This window comes from Netta rufina (assembly GCF_964035555.1).
Source record: "Netta rufina genome assembly, chromosome: 7".
Classification (NCBI taxonomy): Eukaryota; Metazoa; Chordata; class Aves; order Anseriformes; family Anatidae; genus Netta; species Netta rufina.
This window is the reverse complement of record NC_140130.1, coordinates 16,187,844-16,206,292: the sequence shown is the minus strand read 5'-3', so window position 1 is coordinate 16,206,292 and position 18,449 is coordinate 16,187,844. Positions and strand designations below refer to the sequence as shown.

General features: G+C 44.4%; 1 protein-coding gene across 11 annotated transcripts in view; it reads right to left on the bottom strand.

The window, feature by feature from the left end:
• Positions 1 to 4,441: 4,441 nt before the first annotated feature.
• The window catches only part of CAMK2G (calcium/calmodulin dependent protein kinase II gamma), a 109,735-nt gene continuing 95,727 nt past the window's right edge, over positions 4,442 to 18,449 (bottom strand). For 3 of the 11 annotated variants that reach the window (XM_084290045.1, XM_084290050.1, XM_084290048.1), the window contains 6 exons: positions 18,295 to 18,343; positions 16,151 to 16,264; positions 12,198 to 12,273; positions 11,584 to 11,678; positions 10,212 to 10,440; positions 4,442 to 7,211 (listed from right to left, as the gene is read on the bottom strand). In XM_084290045.1, the coding sequence (XP_084146171.1) occupies positions 7,148 to 7,211; positions 10,212 to 10,440; positions 11,584 to 11,678; positions 12,198 to 12,273; positions 16,151 to 16,264; positions 18,295 to 18,343 (627 nt within the window). In that variant the 3' untranslated portion in view covers positions 4,442 to 7,147. Of the gene's footprint in view, positions 7,212 to 10,194; positions 10,441 to 11,583; positions 11,679 to 12,197; positions 12,274 to 14,466; positions 14,593 to 16,138; positions 16,265 to 18,294; positions 18,344 to 18,449 lie in introns of all 11 variants that reach the window. The other 8 variants (XM_084290051.1, XM_084290054.1, XM_084290052.1 and 5 more) reach the window with 4 other exon arrangements.

Genomic DNA, 18,449 nt, shown 5'->3' with positions numbered 1-18,449 from the left:
GCCGCCATCTTCCGCGGGCAGGGAGCGAGGGGAGGAGGGGAGGAGGAGCCGCCACACCGACACCCGCACCGACACGCCCCGGGCCCGGGAGGAGCGGGGACGGGGACGGGGACGGGCCCGGCCGCAGGGGGCAGGGGCAGGGCTGGGGGCCCTGCAGCACGCCATGGACAAGGGCTCAGGCGGCGGCAGGAGCAGGGGATGGCCCCAAAGCACCAGGGGGACGCTGCCAGAGCTCAGCGCTGGGGGCTGTGTGGGGGTAGAATTTGAGATCCTGGACCACATTCCATGAGATGAGATTTGCTAGATTTACTACTTCCAACCACAATTTGAGATTGTGGTAGAAGAGGTGTGGGTTTTTTTTTGGTAATTGCCCTCCCTCCCCCAGTCCAAGCACTCTCACATAGTAGAAGCTACAGCTGGGATCACTGCTGGGACAGCACATCACACACCGCACAGGTGCAACAATACTGCCGTACAGTCACATTTAGAACTGTAGTGGAAAAAGTAGCCCCAAAATATACCCTGTCCCCCCCAAACTTTTACTCCTTCCTCAAACCTCCAGAACAGCAGTCACTTGCCTTTCTTCTGGTTTCACCATGTCACAACATCTCCATCCCTTATTCATCTTTTAGTTTTGTCCTGTGTCAGACATAGCCTTCTCTACTAATCTGCAAATGGATGTAAAACCTCTTCGTAGCTCCTCTTCTCCCTGCACCAGCCTCCTCACACTCCAACACGTGCCCAGGACTCTGCTGTATTACTCCCTTTCCATCTTCCAGGCTATACAGTGCTCTGTGCCTACTTAGCACAGAGCACGTGCCATTCCTGCTAACACTGCATTTCTCTGAAACATCTTTCTCCTCCTGAAGATAAAAAAACAAAAGCAAAAGTGCAAGCTTCCCTGCATATTCAGTAAAAAAAAAAAAAAAAAAAAAAAAAAAAAAAAAAAAAAAAAAAAAAAAAGCGCTATATTGAATATTCCTAATTTGCCCATTTCTACTGAAATTTTACTGTCAGGAAACCCATTTCTTTCTATAGGGAAGGTCAAAGCATGATGCTGTATAAAAGAAACATGTTACCACATGTCAAAACTCACAAGTTAATGAAGTATTTCTAATTGGTTTGAGAGACTTTTATTGATATTGCACATGTGTACGAGATCAGGTGTTCAAACTTGCTGACAATTAAAATAAAATCAGCATTAATACTACTGTGGGATGAACACAGGTGAAATCCGTTTATGACTCCTAAAAACATTTAGACTACCTCAAAGTTTGGGCCACTTAGATAGGAAAGACACGTTCTACTCATAAGCTGTTTGAAATCCATCTCTTTGGATTTACCATACTTTTCATTTCATTCCAAGAAAAATATGAGAAATCCAAAGAGATGGATTTTCCAGTATTAAAAACAAACAAACAAACAAACAAACAATAAAAATACAATGGATCCAAAGAGATGAATTTCAAACAACATAGGTGAGCAGAACATGTCCTTATAATAGGTAAGGTTTGTGGTTTTTTTTTTTTAGGTTAAAATAAACTTCCAAATATGTAAGAAGCAGCAAATTGCTTTATACAACTGCACTGCCCTATCTACTAATACAGGCCATGAGAAGTTCCAGTGCAAGTAAGGCCTTGGAAGCACACCCAGCTCCTTTTTTCAGGCTCCCCTCTGTTGGTACGAACACTGCAGGTCGTGATGAGAGAGTATTTCATCCCAGCAAGAACTAGCCAAGTCCCAGCTCTGTCAATATACCGTGTTAGGGTGGATTATTTCTGTGAATAAAAGTCACCATGCCCAACCACTCATGGCTAATTATGATGAATAAAATTATGTAAATTGTCACAGATAAGGGCAAGCAACCTTTCTCCTCTTCCCCTATACCACTGTGCTTTAGATTACCCCTCCAAAGCACAAGGATGTTTCAGATTGAGACTGTATTTTGACTTAATTTTTTGCATCCTTCCACTGTGGTCAGGTTGCCATAAAAAACACAAGCATGTGTCTTTCTGTTTTCTATCTAAGGCTTCTTATAGCATAGAGGAAATTGCTTCCTTACAATTCTTTGTGGTACTACACGCCAGTAAATTCCTGTTCCTAACCAGCAGGCAGGCAGGCAAGGCATTCCTGCAGGTGAGGAGTTCTCAGGCACTCAGGGTCTCACGGGGAAGATTCATAACCCTCCACTCAAGCCACTTTAAGTGCCCCCAAGGACCACCTTTCCCAGCTCTAAAATAAATCCATTTCAACCCCAAATAAACAAGCATTCCAGGTGCATTACTCTGCAGCCCTAAACCTTTCCAGTTCTCAGGGAAAAAAAGAAAAAAAAAAAAAAACGGTCTGTGATGTGTAGCAGCAATACCACCCAGCTGCTGTGCATCACTCTTCATCAGTCTGTTTCTAGTTGCTACAGAGGTCAGCCTTGTTATCAGCACGTACAAAGGGAAAGAGTGAAGCACACAGCACACAAGTGGGTTGTCTGCAGTCACCCTGCAGAACTGTAACACAAACCAGGAACAGATCATGCCTTCTGATCGCTAGTCAAATACTCCATCCCTTTGTCTACATTATCAGTTGTACATAAAGAAAAAGGTAATAGTTTTCATAATAAAATGGAAAGGATACAAACACTTGAGATCTAATGCTGTTCCTGCTTCTCCCCAGCTCTCACGCATACTACAGCGTTAAAACATCCTGCCCAAATTTGTTCTGCTAGCCCATCAAGTGACAGCAGACCAGTCCTGGTTTAAAGGGAAATCAGATTTAGGCACAAATAAAAGCTACCATTAATCCAGTCCCCCAGAGCATAATCAGCCCACGTGTACCAGCGTGCATGTGCATATACTGGGAGGGAGAGGCACACTTGGGAGGCCACGCTCAGCCACTTCTCTTATGTAGGAAGATGGCAAATGCCATCCAACAGAATGAGCAAATTGTAACTAGACAGGCACACTGGAAAATAAGTCTGTGAAAAAGTTGCAGCTTCAGATCTGATGTTAGAGGTATTGAGCTGCAGATCAATGCCATTCCCAATCCCTGCTGCCAGAGAAGAAAACAAGAGGCCTTTCTAGAGAAAATTTATCAGACTTACACATTTCTCAGAGCTCCTGTCCAAGACAGACTAACAGAGCAATTGTGAGTGGTGAAGGCACATAAAGAGCAACTTAAACCAACATCATCTTTTTTCAATTAACGTACTTAAATCTCACAAACACACACATGAACCCTCTGAAAGGCCCCGTATATATAGTCCATAAATATTCCTGACAGAAGAATTAGCCTGCCTATTGTACTTCCAATAGCAGCATTTAAATGACTCTGGTTAAATGTGCTGGTTAAGAGAGCTACAACGAACACAGGTGACTAGCACTAACTTTATGGGCATCTTTTCCTCGTGAATATTGGATCGTACTGCCACATTTCTTCCAAGACCATTAAGGTATGGTTAGCTGCTTCAGCAGAGAGCTTACCGACTGAATGACACTGCCTTGAATGCCAGCAGTAGCAGCAGCTCTCTTTGCTGCTGCAATAGCAGGAGCTACCTGCTGGCCACGAACAGGTCAGCTCAAGCAGGCTGTAAAACCCTTACTTTCTCCCTTTAAACTAAGGACAATTTTCCTGCTGTTTGATCAGGCAGGAAAAGCAGTCGCCTCCTCAAGCAGCACCAACTGACACCTACTTCCTAGGGAGCCGCAGAACTCCCCTAGGACAGGCCAAACACGGGGAGCAGCACAACCACACCACAGGCTGGGGAGCAGCAAGGGGTGGCTGTGGCATGGGCCTGCGTGCCACTGGCAGCCACGGGGCAGCTCTCGGCAGATAGCACCTGGCTGCCCTTTTGTGAGCGGCCTGAGTGGTACGAGGCTGGAAGTGAAAGGAAAATGCACGAGAGGAAAGAAAGCCTGCCAACAGGTGAAACAGAGCCAAACCACAGCCTTCTGGTTTGCAAAGCCATCACTCTGCTAGAGCGGGCAGCTCTGCACACACTGCTGGACACATCTGCGCCTCTGCAGGAGCGTCCCCGTCCCATCTAGAACATGAAATAAATCTGCCAGCTAGCAGACCTAGGGGCTGCCCAACAGCTTGAGTTCAGCACGTTTACATCAAGCAAACCTAAAGGCAAGACAGCTTATTCCACAGAAAAGCTGAAATACTGGTAAAGGCAACACAGCAAGCAAGGAGGTAACAGCATAGCTAGGCTAGACCACCAGGAACAGAACCAACCGTTTTCACAGGTTCTACTATCCCTTTGTTTTTTTATTTTTATTTTTTCCTTTCCATTAATGATACCACTTACCTTTTTATTTTTTCAAAACGTGGCTTTTTAATCACATGATATATTGAAATATAAAATAGCTTTGTGGAATGATTTTTATCCCAGAAGTGCCAATTACACATCGTCCCATGGTTTAAATGAAAAGTGTGACACTCAAAACTGTGCACTGTTTAAATGTTATTTTATTAAATATCTTCAGTTCAAGGTTTCATTGTAACAAAGCTATGAAGGTTCTACCAACATTCAGACCAAACAAACAAACACTAGCTAACTTTAATTATTTCTATATCATGCAAAAATTCTGCATCAAATGCCTTCCATTTCCTGTTTAAAATGTGATATTTATAATATATATTATATAGATGCTTATATTAGCCCCATAAGAGAACATTAAGAATGCTAAAGGTGTACAGCTGTGTTTGATAATGGCCATACCAAGCTAAGGTTCTCATTAACTTAAAAAGGAAACAAAACAAACAAACAAAAAAAAAGAGTTTGTCTCCAAGACTGTGCAAAACCAAAAAACCCAACAGTTCTTTTCCTTTTAATTTTTCTCTGAAAGATGCAGGTACGTAATACAGAGGGTTTTCATTTTATGTATTAATCATCATCATCAGGTAAAGAGACAAGGAAGATCAGACCTAAAGAAGGCATGCATAATGTTTTGTATTTATCTTTTTTAAAATGGCATAATTGTAATCTCCTGTTTGCTCTCTCTTTGTGGCTTAGAAAAAAAACAAAAAAAACAACAACTGAATAAAATATCAAGGCTTCTTGTTTTTCCACTTCACTCAGTGGCTTAGTGCTGTCTTTAAAATGTTTTGAAATAATATCATTTAGTGTTTGCCCCCTACGGGTTCAAGCCCCACAATTCCTCCCCAGGATGGTGGAGGGAGGAATAAAAGAGTATTTACTCTGACAAACCTGGGGCATGCAGATGGTCTTTTCCTTCCTCACGGGTTAGCTGATCTAATCCTGGTGTGGGTTAGCACCTCTCTGACAAAGGGAGCAGACAGCTATCCGGGGCAGACAGCCACACTTTGTGCAACAGCTTTTACTTTCTGCATGCTGTTAAATAAGGATTAAAATTTCAAATTAGCTTTCTTCTGTTCCGTAGTCTGTAAAAAGGTTGCCTCACATTTTGTATGCTGTCAACACAATCACATCAATTGCCTTGAAAGATACAAAAAATAATTAGGGGGTAGACAGAAATTCAGGTAAAAGCCCATCCCAGATGATATAAAGAATGAGTAACACTGTCCTTCCCCTTGGTCAAGACAAACCCTGTTACTGAAAGGGTCCACCAAAAAGGCAGTTTTCTGCTTGGGGCTAGGATCAGTTCTTGGTAAGGTCAACAAAACAATTCCATATTCCCCAACTAATGAATAAAGAAAATGGACTCCCTTTCCAGCAAAGAAAAGAAAGGAAGATGAATTGGCCCAAAGGACAAACATCAGATCACATGTGCTAATTCCCTTTCCCCTCTGCTTCATGAGGTATCCTCTAACACCCAGAGGCAACACCAGGAGGCGGCCTGGAGTCCTACAGCTACGGTTTGAGGTTCTGATCTGATAGTTTTCTGTGTTACAACATCACTGTAAAAAATAGAAAAATTACCCAAATAAACACTAGGAAACATGACACTTACAAACATCATATGGGTTAGTGGTGGGGACAAGCACCTGGCTGGGGCTGCTGGCTCCCACTGCTTTTTTCATTGGAGATCGAACAAACCAAACAGGAGGCCAGGTAACCCCGTTATTTCTATGGTGCATATATTTCAGTATAAAAAACACACGCTATTTATGCCTCGTATAGGAGTGTATGTGCAAGTCTTCATGAAGAACATAACACTAAGTTTCTTGTCTGCTTCCTAAGGAACACGTGTTCTGCAGCACTGTGGATCCCAACTATGCTACTAGAAAGAAAAAAAATAGAAAATCCCATACATGTACCCTCTTCCTCTAAAATCTCTGCTCTTAATGCTGTTTTTAGCGCTTTTTCTTTTTTCCTTTTTTTTTTTTTTTTAATTAAATAAGCTGGCTTCAAACATCCATGTTTGGCCAGGTAGTGGCTGTTTCTAAACCTGTATCTTTGAAGAGCAAGCTTCTATTTAAGTTATATTCACTTAAACCCACTTTTTTTTAACCCTTACTTACACCATTAGTTTTATATCAACATCCCATTTTGTTTTTTCTTTTTTAAAAAAAAAGTCTGTTTTGGGATCCAGCAGCTGAGCAACCAGCTTTCCATAACGTTTTTGCTGTGCAGAAATCGAAGAAGAAACTCAGGCTGAAGTCAGTCTGCTGGGCAATAGGAAGAGAAGCGCCTCCTCACTCTTGCGCCCCAGTCTTCACACTGGCTCCTCTGGGGTCTCCTCGCCACCACTCACTGATTGAAGTCACAGCACAGCCTGAACGCGATGTTAACTTCCACCATGGCTTTGCGGAGCACAGTTCAGCCATCCGCTGCTCAAGCCGCCTCCTTTTTTTGCTCTCCCTCTCTCTCTCTCCTTCACTTTTGCTTTCCCCCTCACTTCATTTCCGAAAGATGTTCCAGCTGCTGCCATTTTCTTAGCCCTGGGGGAGGGGGCACGTTGGATAATCTGTCATTTATTTAGCATTACTCCTGTTTGTTTGTTTTTTTATTATTTTATACAAACAACATGTCTTTTTTTTTTTTTCTTTTTTTAGATTTAAAAACACCTTCGTACAGCAGAAACAGACACGATGGATCCATGGAAAACAACAGAAAGGCAGCGCCCGGAGCATCAGATGCATGCAGGGTTTCGTGCATTTGGCTGCTGCCTGTTTGTAATTTGTATTTTTTTTTTTTTAATGTCAAAACAGACATGACCGTTGCTGTCACTCAGGCACTCCAGAGCTGCGTGCTAAGAAGATATTGCCCTCCAGCTGAGTATCTCCACAAGTTGCTGCAGTCATGAAGAGGTAGCGTCCACCCAGATAGAAGAGAGAAGAGGGCAGAAGATGAAAGGAAATAAAGCCAAATGTTAGCTCAATTAATAAAACAAGTTTTTCTATGGGTAAGTATTTGGTGCAGGGAAAAACCCTTCCTAAATCAGACTGGAACTCATTAGCAGAGCCCTGAAGACATGAGGAACACACTTTCCCTTCCAGGTGGCTGAGTGTGCCAACAAAATTGAGCTACTTGCTCAAACGAATTACTTGCTTGATTGGAGCATATCTGGGTCCACTATCTAATAGCGGCATGTGCCAGAAGTTGAAGAAGTTTCCCCAAAGGGGTGATCAAAGAGTCTGGCCCTAAGGAACAATTTCCACCTCACTGCCAATTGGCGTTTGCCTTGAATAGAAAGATCTATAACTATTATTTTAAAGTCTTCAGCATTTTCTGCTCTGGATGTTCTTAATATCTAAACAAATGTATGACCTTTTCTGCAGTTTTGCAAATTTGTAGCCTTAGTGATGGCTTTTAGCAAAGGGTCCTCCTGGCTGATCTCATTGCGTCAAACTACTGGATTTATTTTGATCAGTTAAGTTTGGTTGATTTTTTTTCATATTTATATATAGAAAGATGATTTTTGGCACAGCCAAAATCATCTTTCTACAATTTCTTACTTTGCTTATTTTTTTCCAACTCTCTTATTAGTTCTCTCCCTTCTTGGTTACTCTTCTCTCCTCATACAGCAGTCCTCTGATTATCCTCAAATTTCTTTTATAGCTGTTGTATCTTTTCATGGTGACTTACCCAAAACTGAACTCTGCCTTGCAGGTGAGAACAAACCATTGATTTCTATTTAAGCATTATTATTCACCTCATTCCTTCTTCATCCTTAACCTTCAATGCACATGGGCCAACACGGCTCACAAATGATTCCATGTGGTTCACTGGGGGCTGAACCACTCATAACTGCATGTGGTTACACTTCCTTCAGAACCCAGAAATGCATACAAATACTTCAACTTCATTTTATTTTTTAAATATCGTTTTAACCAACATTTTGTGGTTTGGAAATGGATTCTACTCTGCAGTTTTCAAAAGCTCTCCAGTACATACTTTTGGAAGAGGTGCAATGTTTCAGCAGCTGAGTCAAGGAAACACAACTCCTCTGTAGCAGCTACGACACTTCACTCCTAAGCTTTCTCAGAACTTCTAGGCATAGTCACCAAGCCATACCAGTCTTCAATTTTTTAATTTGTTCTGCATCTTTTTTTGAGACTTCACAGCAGATTATGTTTAAGACGTAAGTCTCCCTCAACACTTCCATGATGAAGAACAATGAAAAGAAGTTATTTTTTGTTTCCCTCCAATGGCATTATCCTTCTCATTGCCTTACTCCCTGCTGAAAAAAATCAGCTGATTGTCCAGCTCTCTTGAAAGCTCCCCTGGTTTTTAGGGCATCCTGACTGACTTCTGCTTCCCAAATTCCATTTGTGACCTCTGCAATCTGCTTGTGGTAGTTCACATTCCTTTCCATTGCCTTCACTAGGGCTCAATCCCTCACAATCCAAATGAATGCAAACTGCTTTTGGCTTAGTTCTTAGTAGTACACATGGTGCAGTAACTATACTCAAGTGGCTTGTTCTCAAATGAATACATTTTAAAAAGCTTGCCTCCCCGGTGTAGAAGTGTTGTTGTTTTTGTTTGAAATAGAGAATTATGAGTAAAAAGGTTTTAAGATTAGGAAGCTTAGATCTTTAAAATGAATGTGTCATATACTTCAGTATACAACGAAAGGAAGCAGAAAGATTTTGTACATCTCAATAAGAGTAAAGTAATAAAGACACCAAAATGCCTAAAAAGCATACTTCAAAAAGTAAGTGGAACCATACTGTTCTCCTTCAAGAGCAAGAAACAATTGTTGCTTCAAGTCAAATTTTATAATTGAAGTTTCCTCCCATGCTGAATTGTGTCAAGCTAATTGGGGAATGTTTTAAAACCTCTAACATTATCATTTGTTTAGATTTCTTTTCCTCTGAGTTTTTCAACATTGTAAGCTAAATAGCTTCTGCTCATCAGCAAATTGGTAGTAAATTTTATAAAAATACATCGTTATTCTTATGGCATAGAAATTGTTCTCTACAGATTTTTTAACATACTCTTTAGAGTATGACATTCTCATTAAAAAGTTCTCTGAAATCACCAACATGTCATTCAAATTCTCCTAACTACTCTACCTGCTCTGTCCATTCCCTGATTCATAGACAAGGTATTAAACTAGCCTAAGAAGACAAGTAATTTCCCCAGGGTTTGGCAGTACGTTATATGAAAAGAACCTTTCACTGCCAGTTTTTCTCCCAAGCTTGCCTTTTTCTCCTTGTACACCAACACTTACAGCTTGTGCTCAAGGCTGGATTCACTCCTCTGTCTGACAGCCTGTATCTGCCCTTGCTGGTAGTTTTAATCACCTGTGCTGTTGGCATTATCAGAACAGGTCTGTTAGATCGAGGCATTTTTCGGCACCTGCTAACTGACCTCTTTGCTTTTGTCAAAGCTGAAGATTTTACCAGCTTTATCTGGCAATGCTACATTAACCAAAGAAGAATCCTTTCTGTAATGAAGTACAGGAAAGGTAGATCCCTGACAGCTGGGAAACAGCAAATCTGTGCACGTGCACACTATGAGATACTCTGCTCTGTGTGCTCTGTCTGAGCACAAAGCTAAATATACAGGAGCAAGTACTGCAGGTACAAGGGTATCTATGCTCAGGAGCAACCATCTGGCACATGGCTTTGGTTTGTCAGGAGTGTCAGATAATCCTCCAGAGACCAGAGGACAAGGCTGCAACAGACCAGTGGACATTTTTAGCCTGCAGACAACTAAAAATGGTTCTCTCACAGCTAAACACCCTTGAATAGTCTGGGAGTATGGCACTGAATTCCCACATAAAGCAGCCTTGGATGTGTACGATATATTCTTTCCCAGGTAGTCCATACCCATGTATGATCCTCACTGGAGAGGTGCTGCAGGGGCTCCAGAGCAGTGGTAGTGGACGTTCAGCCACTTGCCATCTCGGCGGTGCCAGACGCGAGTCTCTTCAGACTGCGTGGTGCGGGGCCGGCCTTGGCCGTCGATGTACTGCGTCAGGCGGATGTATGCGATGCAGGCAGCATCTTCACCGATGACATGGACGTGGGGGTTCAGGATGGTGGTGTGTATCGGCTTGCTGTTCTTCGACAGTACTGGCAGAACACACAAAACCATCAGCTTAATTTTACCACTACGAGAACAGCTCCCCCCGCAGCCTCCAATTTTTGTAGTCTACTCACCTCCAGCTTGATTCTGGGATACAACAAAAATTGCTCCTGTAATTTCCAGGCAAATTCCAAGCCTATCTTTTCCCTATCACCTGTCTTTCAAAACTTAGCCCTTATTATTGCCTAGAACCCCCCAGTTGCTTTGTTCTCACTTCTTTTGCAAAGGACACTTGCTACTCTTTCAACATCAGTACTGCCGTTTCAATTATCAGAAAAATGTTATTTTTAATTTAATTATCAAAAAATGTTTCAATTATCAGAAATGTAGCAAGAGCCAACAGTCAGGATATCTGTACAGCAGGCCTGCATTAAATACAAACAGGTCTCAGAGAAGCGTGAAACTTACTCCAGGACAGGCTTTTTAGAGAGACAAAGTCTCGGCATAGTTAGAGCACTAGTAATGGCCTATACTAAGGACCTTGACATATCCCCCAAAAATCAAAGAAATTGAACAGCTCAGGATTTAAATTTCAGTTACTTCATCCTGTGGAAACACGCAGGGAGGGAGGCAAATCCACTGGTATAAATGATAGCATTTTTCCCAACTCTTTTTCCTGCCCCAGACTGAAAAAGGTGACCCCTGTATCCTAATGAACTTAAGGGATTCATTCGGTGGTAGAGATCAGAAACCACCCAGGGAAACCTCCAAGTTCACACATGTCAGCAGTCTGTGCATAATACACTTCACATCTGACCATTCAGTACATCTATCCCAAACATACAGGTTGTTTCCACGCGAATGTGTTCATTTTTTCCATTTCCATATCAGTAGGAAATCCGGTGCCTCAAACTTTTAGAGGTCCTGTTATCGATACTTACAAAACACTTGCATCAGGCAAATCATATGCGTGCAGTGAAGGGATCAGGGGGGTTAGAACTGAACTTGTTGCTGAAAAAGGCTTTTGAGAGAAAGAATGCTGTCTCTTATAAATGCATCACAACCCATGTACAACCAAGTCCTTGCTGGTTATGATAGGCAGTAAAAACAAGAGCAATTTTTCCCCAAAAAGGTGAAATAAATGAAGATTAGAGAAAAGGCTGATGGTGTTACCAAATCTACCCACTCACAGTTCTCGAAGTAAAACTTATGGAAATCCATTCCTTCAACCAGGTTCCCCAGTGCTTCAGGTTCAAACGAGGTCAAACCAGGATCACAGATTTTTCTGCAAAGAAAAGCAATACAGCCTTACAGCCTGCATCTAAGTCCAAAGGCTCCTTACACAATGAAGTATTGGTATGGCATGGGACTTGCACTGTGTCCTAACCATTTCACTAGTCTGAGTAAGCTCTTAGAGGATGGGGTACTGCTGCAACCACAGGGTTGGTGGTAGTTGGCATTTCATGTCAAACAAGCCTCTGTGTTTCTGGTATACAACCTTTTATTCTTTATGCTCATCTCACTGTCTCTCCTCCTCCCCCCAAACACACACACAGCTTACAAAGCCAGGGCATTTTCCTTTTGCCACTCCTGTTGCTGTTTGATACCTGACTTCTACTTCAAGTTCATTTAAACAGCTCTACTGTATTCCTGACTACAAGTGAGAGAGGCTAAGAAGCACACCAATATTTATCATACCCAATTGTACGACTCTTACTCATACCCGGAAGCCACAACATAACTTGCACACGAACTGATTGGTGACCTGTCAGAAGGCATCTATGCACAAACCAACAGTACTTACGTATAAGCCTCAAAGTCTCCATTGTTGATGGCTTCTATCAGCTGCTCTGTTATCTTAATGATCTCCTGCTTACGCACTGCGAACAAGAAGAAAGAACAATTTAACTGCACGTAAGACTTCGATAGGAATATGGGGCTAGTGGGTGCTTCCTACAAGCAATTTGCAGAGCACCATTAGCGTAGATCTCATAGGATGCTGCTCCCTGCATTTTGGAGATATGCAGTAACGACAGCCATCCATATGAGAATAGGGGGGCAGTGGTATGATAGGGGAATGGTGATCCCATAATGCAGGGAGAAATGAAATAAAGATGTCATATTCAATTTTTTTTTTTTCCTTTTCTTCTAGAAAAGCCTGTCTCATGCACCGGAGGTGTCTCCTGAATGACAGCTCTAGGTGCTTCCAGGGATTCTGACCAATGAATGTCAGTGAACCTGCCCATGTGAAGCATTCGTCTAGCAGCTTAAATTGTAGAAACCCTTCACCACAGTAGCCATGGGAAAATGGCCACCACACAGACCAAGCGAATTGGAAAAAATCTCCCAACAACTTGCCTATCACCATCACCAATACCTCAGCTATTATGAATGCTGCAAACAAGCAACTGGGACATGTAGGGATGACTTCCACAAGCTAGAAAGACAACTGCAGCAGGATGGATGGGTTGGACGAACAGGCCCTAGGCATACACTAATATGCACTCTGTCCCTCAGGCAGATCCCTATGGCAGAGCCCTTACCAGCACTGCTGTTAACCCAGCCCCAGCACACTGGACTTCAGGACAAGTGAAGACAGCAGGCTAGCTGTCTACTGCTGATTCGACCTTGCTCTGGCCTGCACCTCTGCACTTTCTTCTCTTGGTTTACCACAGCTGATTGCCCATGCCCCATCCCCTTTGAAGCCTTCCATCACCCTTACTGATATCTGGAGTCCTTCACACTGACAGAGTTTGGCTCAGCTCTGTGAAGAAACACAACTTAAGGTCTATGACTGTATGCACACCCAACAGATCTTCAGCCTTTCCCACAGTTTCCCTTGAGGTAGGATATGGTACACATCATACAAGCGTATAGGAGGTGCTCTATCATTATCTTCACCATCACCATTACCACATAATTTCTAATCCCTACCACCAGAACTGTAATTCATCTGCCCTTAGGCATCTGAAGTGTAGGTGTCTGAAATGGAACTAGTCACCAGTCTTCTCCTGTAGGCCCTGAAAGAAGTAAGCACCTCTGCAAGCCTCACCTGAGGTATTTCAGATGCCTATCATTAGGAGCACAGCCCTGAAACATAACCTAGCATCTTTAGGTGTCCAAGTCAGAAAAGCTGACTCCCACTCTAGACGCCAGAAGATGTTAGTGCGAACTCCCCTCCACCTTAAACTTTCATCCACATGCGTGTATCATCCCAGCACTGGGAAGTACAGCTGAAGAGCAACAAGGTGATAATCCCAGTGGCTCAGAAAGATGCCTGCACCCACTCTGGAAATCTATTAAGAGGATTATACTACCCAGTTAGCCACGGGAACATCTTGGTTAGGGAACAACTGGCTCGTGGTGGTAAGGGAGCTAGTTTTACTGCTTGTGCTGTATAAATTTCCACATACAAAGTGACATATAGAAGGAATGGATCAAAATGACATAGTGGGCTATGCCTATTATGAAGAACACTTTTACAAGCAAATCGCCTGGAACGGCTTCCCCACGAAGCATGGCTACACATTGGATCCCCCTCCCAAATGTGTGCCATGCCTGTAAAACGTGATCCATGGGAAAGGCGCCACTTGGGATGAGTGACAAATCTGCAGACCGCAGCCACCGCGTGCTGGCTCGTCTCAAGACCTGCACCCACCTCCCAAACATCACCACACAGCAACGCAGACCCTACCCCTGCAACGCAAGTCCCCTCCACCAGACTGCGCTTGCCTTCTGGCTTCTCCTACACGTCCCGAGCCCGCAGTGACACACAGAAGGCGACCCACGTTTTGCAGCGGGCAGTGTCCCCGGCCGGGGGCAGGAAGGCGTCCCCACCGGCTGTGCTGCACCCCCGAGGGGCCGCGCAGCGCGGGCCCGGCCCCGGGGCTCCCCCCGGCGGCCTCCGCCGCTCCCCGCAGCCGGCCCGGCCCGGCCCGGGAGCGCCGCCTGGGGGCGGCCCGAGGCCTGCGGCCCGCCCAGGGGGATGAGGTGTTGGGGAGAAGGGCAGCCCGGCGCCTAGGGGAGCTAGTCAGTCGCACTACTCGGCTACTGCTACCCAGCTGCTAACTTACACGGTGCACTGCTGTGCACAAAGGGAACTACTGGAGTGAGCAAGGGCTCCGACCGAGCACGCTCTAACTCCAGTGTCTGCCCTGGGCTGTCCCAGGCAAGAAGCTTCTCTTCACAAGACTGGGTAGCTGCAAAACAAATGTAAGCGTTAAAATAATAAACAAACAAACGTAAACCAGAAAGCAAAATAAAGACCAACACAGAAATACAAACACACGCAAGCCCCAACCCGTGGGCACACAGAGACGCCCCCGTCCCAGCGAGCTGTCCCTGCTCTGCTCCGTGGCCTGTCCCACAGGGCACCCCTCAGAGCACGGCGAGGAGGGAGAGCTCACGCTGGCCAGGAGGGTGACAGAGCAGCACAAGGGCAAGTATGAGGTGGGAGAGAGGGGGGGAAAGGAAGCAGGGCAGCCAAACCACTGCACACCAACTCGGAGAGGAGCGGGGAGGGAGAACGCTGCCCCGCACTGCTCGCTGCTGCTCCTCGGGACTCCAAGCAGGGCCTCACCAAGAACAAGAGGAACGAGGTAATAAGGAAGCGGTGATGGACAGTTCACAGCAAAACGGGCTCGAGATCATTTCCCTTCCATTCTGGCTAGACAAAACACCTTGCTCATTACGCCTCACAAACCAGCAGTTTGACATTCTTAGAGCTACTTCAGAAATATTAACACGGAGGCTCTGACTGCTGCATCACGAGGCACTGTCGCTGTGCGCAGGAAACCAGGAATAGATGACAGGAGGAGACAGAAGAGGGCATGCCTGCTCCTCTCTTCCCACCAGACTGCCCTGAGCAGAATCAAATACTTCAGGTGTTCCCAGCTCACATTAAGGATCATTCTGTCGCAGCGTTAAGCAGTCAGACAACTAGTAAGGTACACGTATAGGGGGAAGGCTGAGACCCCACCTCAATCTTCTCTGACCTGCTAGCATTCTCACACCCCTTTTCAGAGGTGTTCAGCCACAGATTCCTCTATGGAGACAGCTGGTTCAGGAGGGATTGAGGCACCACAGTCGACAGACTAACCACGCTACCAGCAATTAAGCACAGCAGACATGCAAAGTAAAGCACAACAGAGAGAAAGATGCTCCTCAGAGCCAACATCATTCAAGGATTTTCACTAGGTGCATCTGATGGTGGATTCAGAAATGCTGGAGGGTCGTGCAGTAGTGACAGCCTCTCTCCAAAGCATCCTCACAAACAACTGCTTTTCATTTGTTCCGTACTTCACAAGCACCATCAGCACCCAGGGAGCTCCTAAGTTCTTGCCAAGTGAGACTGAATTCAGCCTCACACATCCCCCTCCATCGCAGAACTGCACCACTGACCCCATTTACAGGAAGGGAACTACAGAGATGCAGCAACTTGCCCAGGGAAACCCCAAGAGACATCTCTCCTAAGAAGCCCACACCTCACCCAGATGAAAGCAAAGGAATGAAATTGATCTGGATGAGATTCTGCCTTTTCAAAAGGGGAAGGAAAAGTTTGGAAGTTTTCAGTGTGCAAAGGAGGGTATTTTGCAGGAAGGGAGATGATTTCTTTTTATTCTGGAGTACTAAAAATGAAAAAAATCAACATTTTGGAAGGAAGTTGAGGAAAGGAAAAATCTGGGGGAAGGAGAAATGGGAAAGGTAGAGGGAGGAGTAGGAAAAAGATGCCGTGAAGCACTGCACCCCTGGACTTACTGGCTGAGAAACAGAGAGAAAGCTGGGACTGCATGGACTCAGTCTGTGTTTTGCTCTCACTGTGCCTCCGTCCTTCAAGCACTGAGCTGCCGTCCCCGGTGGAGAGAGGGGGAGCTAGCATGGCAGGGAATTAAAACACAAACACAAACAAAACACGCAAGTTCAGTAAATAAAAAAAGAGAAAGGAAATAGGAGAACATTAAAGAAACCACAATGCTGGGCACAAAACATGCAGGAGTATCCTCCAGGGCAAAGCCAAGTAGACAGCTCAACAACATGGATCTGCTGTGCAATTTATAGTGACACGGGGGGGCTGCTACCTTCAGCCCCACCGCTCTGGAAACAACATAGCCCTGAGGCAACTGTCACTGATGTATCAAGATGATGTCTCCTACAACACAGAATAGATCTGCATAACCTGCGCCTATTGAAAGCAAGAGGTCAAAAACAGAGCTGCACAAGCGCTTCCTTTTTCCCAGTCATGGTTAACCAGAACGCTGAGAACTCCAATATCCCCAAACCCCCGTCTATTTAGCCTTGCTTAAGTGCTTGCTTTACTTAAAACCAGAAGGGCCGGGAGCGGAAAAGAAGTAGTTATAAAGCAAAGCACTAAAATTACCAGATAGAGCTGGCCATAGCACAAACCAGTACTGTGTGAGCTCAACAAGTTTTCAAATGATCCCTTCTATTAAAATCATAACAAAATATTTTAACCTCTGAAGAAATCTCAGTTTTGATCTGCAACAATGCGGCCCTATATAATTCTGCACAGATTTAGTCCTGGCCAGCTGCCCTCCTTCCCCCACCATCTATCCCTGACCTAGCCTTCCTCTCTTCACAGCATTCGTATTCTTGACTTGCAGGACACCCACTGGCTCAACTGGCTCAAGGCTGGGACCTCTCCTGAACAAAAGCTGCCAAAGAAGACAAGGTTCTGGACAAGTAGCTATTCTGGACAGATAGCCAGCAGAGATGAGATAAATCAGTTTCATTACCACGCTACAAAAGTCATCCAGTTCCCTTCCCTCCAAACTGGGTTCTTAAATCCCAAATTACTCTGGCAAAAAGGTGAGAGCTGGAATACTACGCTGTAATGGGGCCAGGTCTAATCTAAAACAACCAGTACTGTGGAGAATTTCTGCTCCTTGCAACTCCTCATAAGAGAAGCCAGCAGCTTCTGATAAACCACAGGAAAAGCACTAGGAATTAGCCCAGCTGGCTGAGGTGACATTGCTGCTACACCACAGAGCCAGCATTGATTTTTCCCTGGCTACGTAACTCTGACTGACTGCAGGGAGAATGAGAATACCTCTGCCTCAAAATGTAAACTACTATCACATTTGCCTCTGAATGACAACTGCATTCACCCATCCTGGACCCGTTCAGGAAAAAATTTCCTACTTCAGGCAAATTTCTTTCTTCTCTTCCTTCTTTAGGGGATCAGGAAGAGGACAGCTGCGTGAACAACATGAGCAGACACAGGACTCAGAGCTCCTTCACCTAGAGAGTTTTACCAGCACAGAATATTTATGATGTCGTCACTGACAGGCACAAAATTGCTTCTCTTCTTAGCCTCTCCCTCTACCAACTTCTCTGTCAGGGACATGAGAAATCATTTCCAGTGACAGACAACAGGCTGAGAATCATCTGTCTTTGAAACCAAAATAGACCCAAAGGGGAGGGGTAGGGGAAAGAAAGGTGTGTGCACATCACCGAAGAGATTCCCAGAAAGAGGCAAGAAGAGAGACTGCTTCTTTTGCAAGTGAGCAACAACAGAGAGGTTTCAGCTCCCTGTAACCTGCAGAGAACCACAAAAAACACAGCCAGCTTCCAAACCTTGAGGGACTAGTAAAGATTTTCCATGTCTAGAAATGGACTGGAGATGAACAGATACTTGCAAGGAAAGAGTTCCAACTCTGAGACAAAAATTAGCTCAGGACAAACAGGGTTTATATACTGCAAAGGCCAAGTCAGCTGGTTCCCCAGCATATCATCCCACTGTGACAGGAATGACAGTGTCATGGCAAATTTATGAACTGAGTCACACACGGAAATCTGGGAGGCTAGATCAGGGCAGTTCTCAAGTCTTCAGGAACCCCTGCCTGCACTCTACACATATTAGAAGTTACAGGCAGAACACCTACCTTTCAGATCCTCATCTTCAGTAGTGGTGTTACAGCTCTCTGTGGAACCCTGCATGGCAGAACAGAGCATTACCAGGCATCAGCAGTCAGGAGTGTTAGTAAGTAGTTTGATATTTTATTTTATCTTTTTTTTATTTTTTATTTTTTTTTTGTGA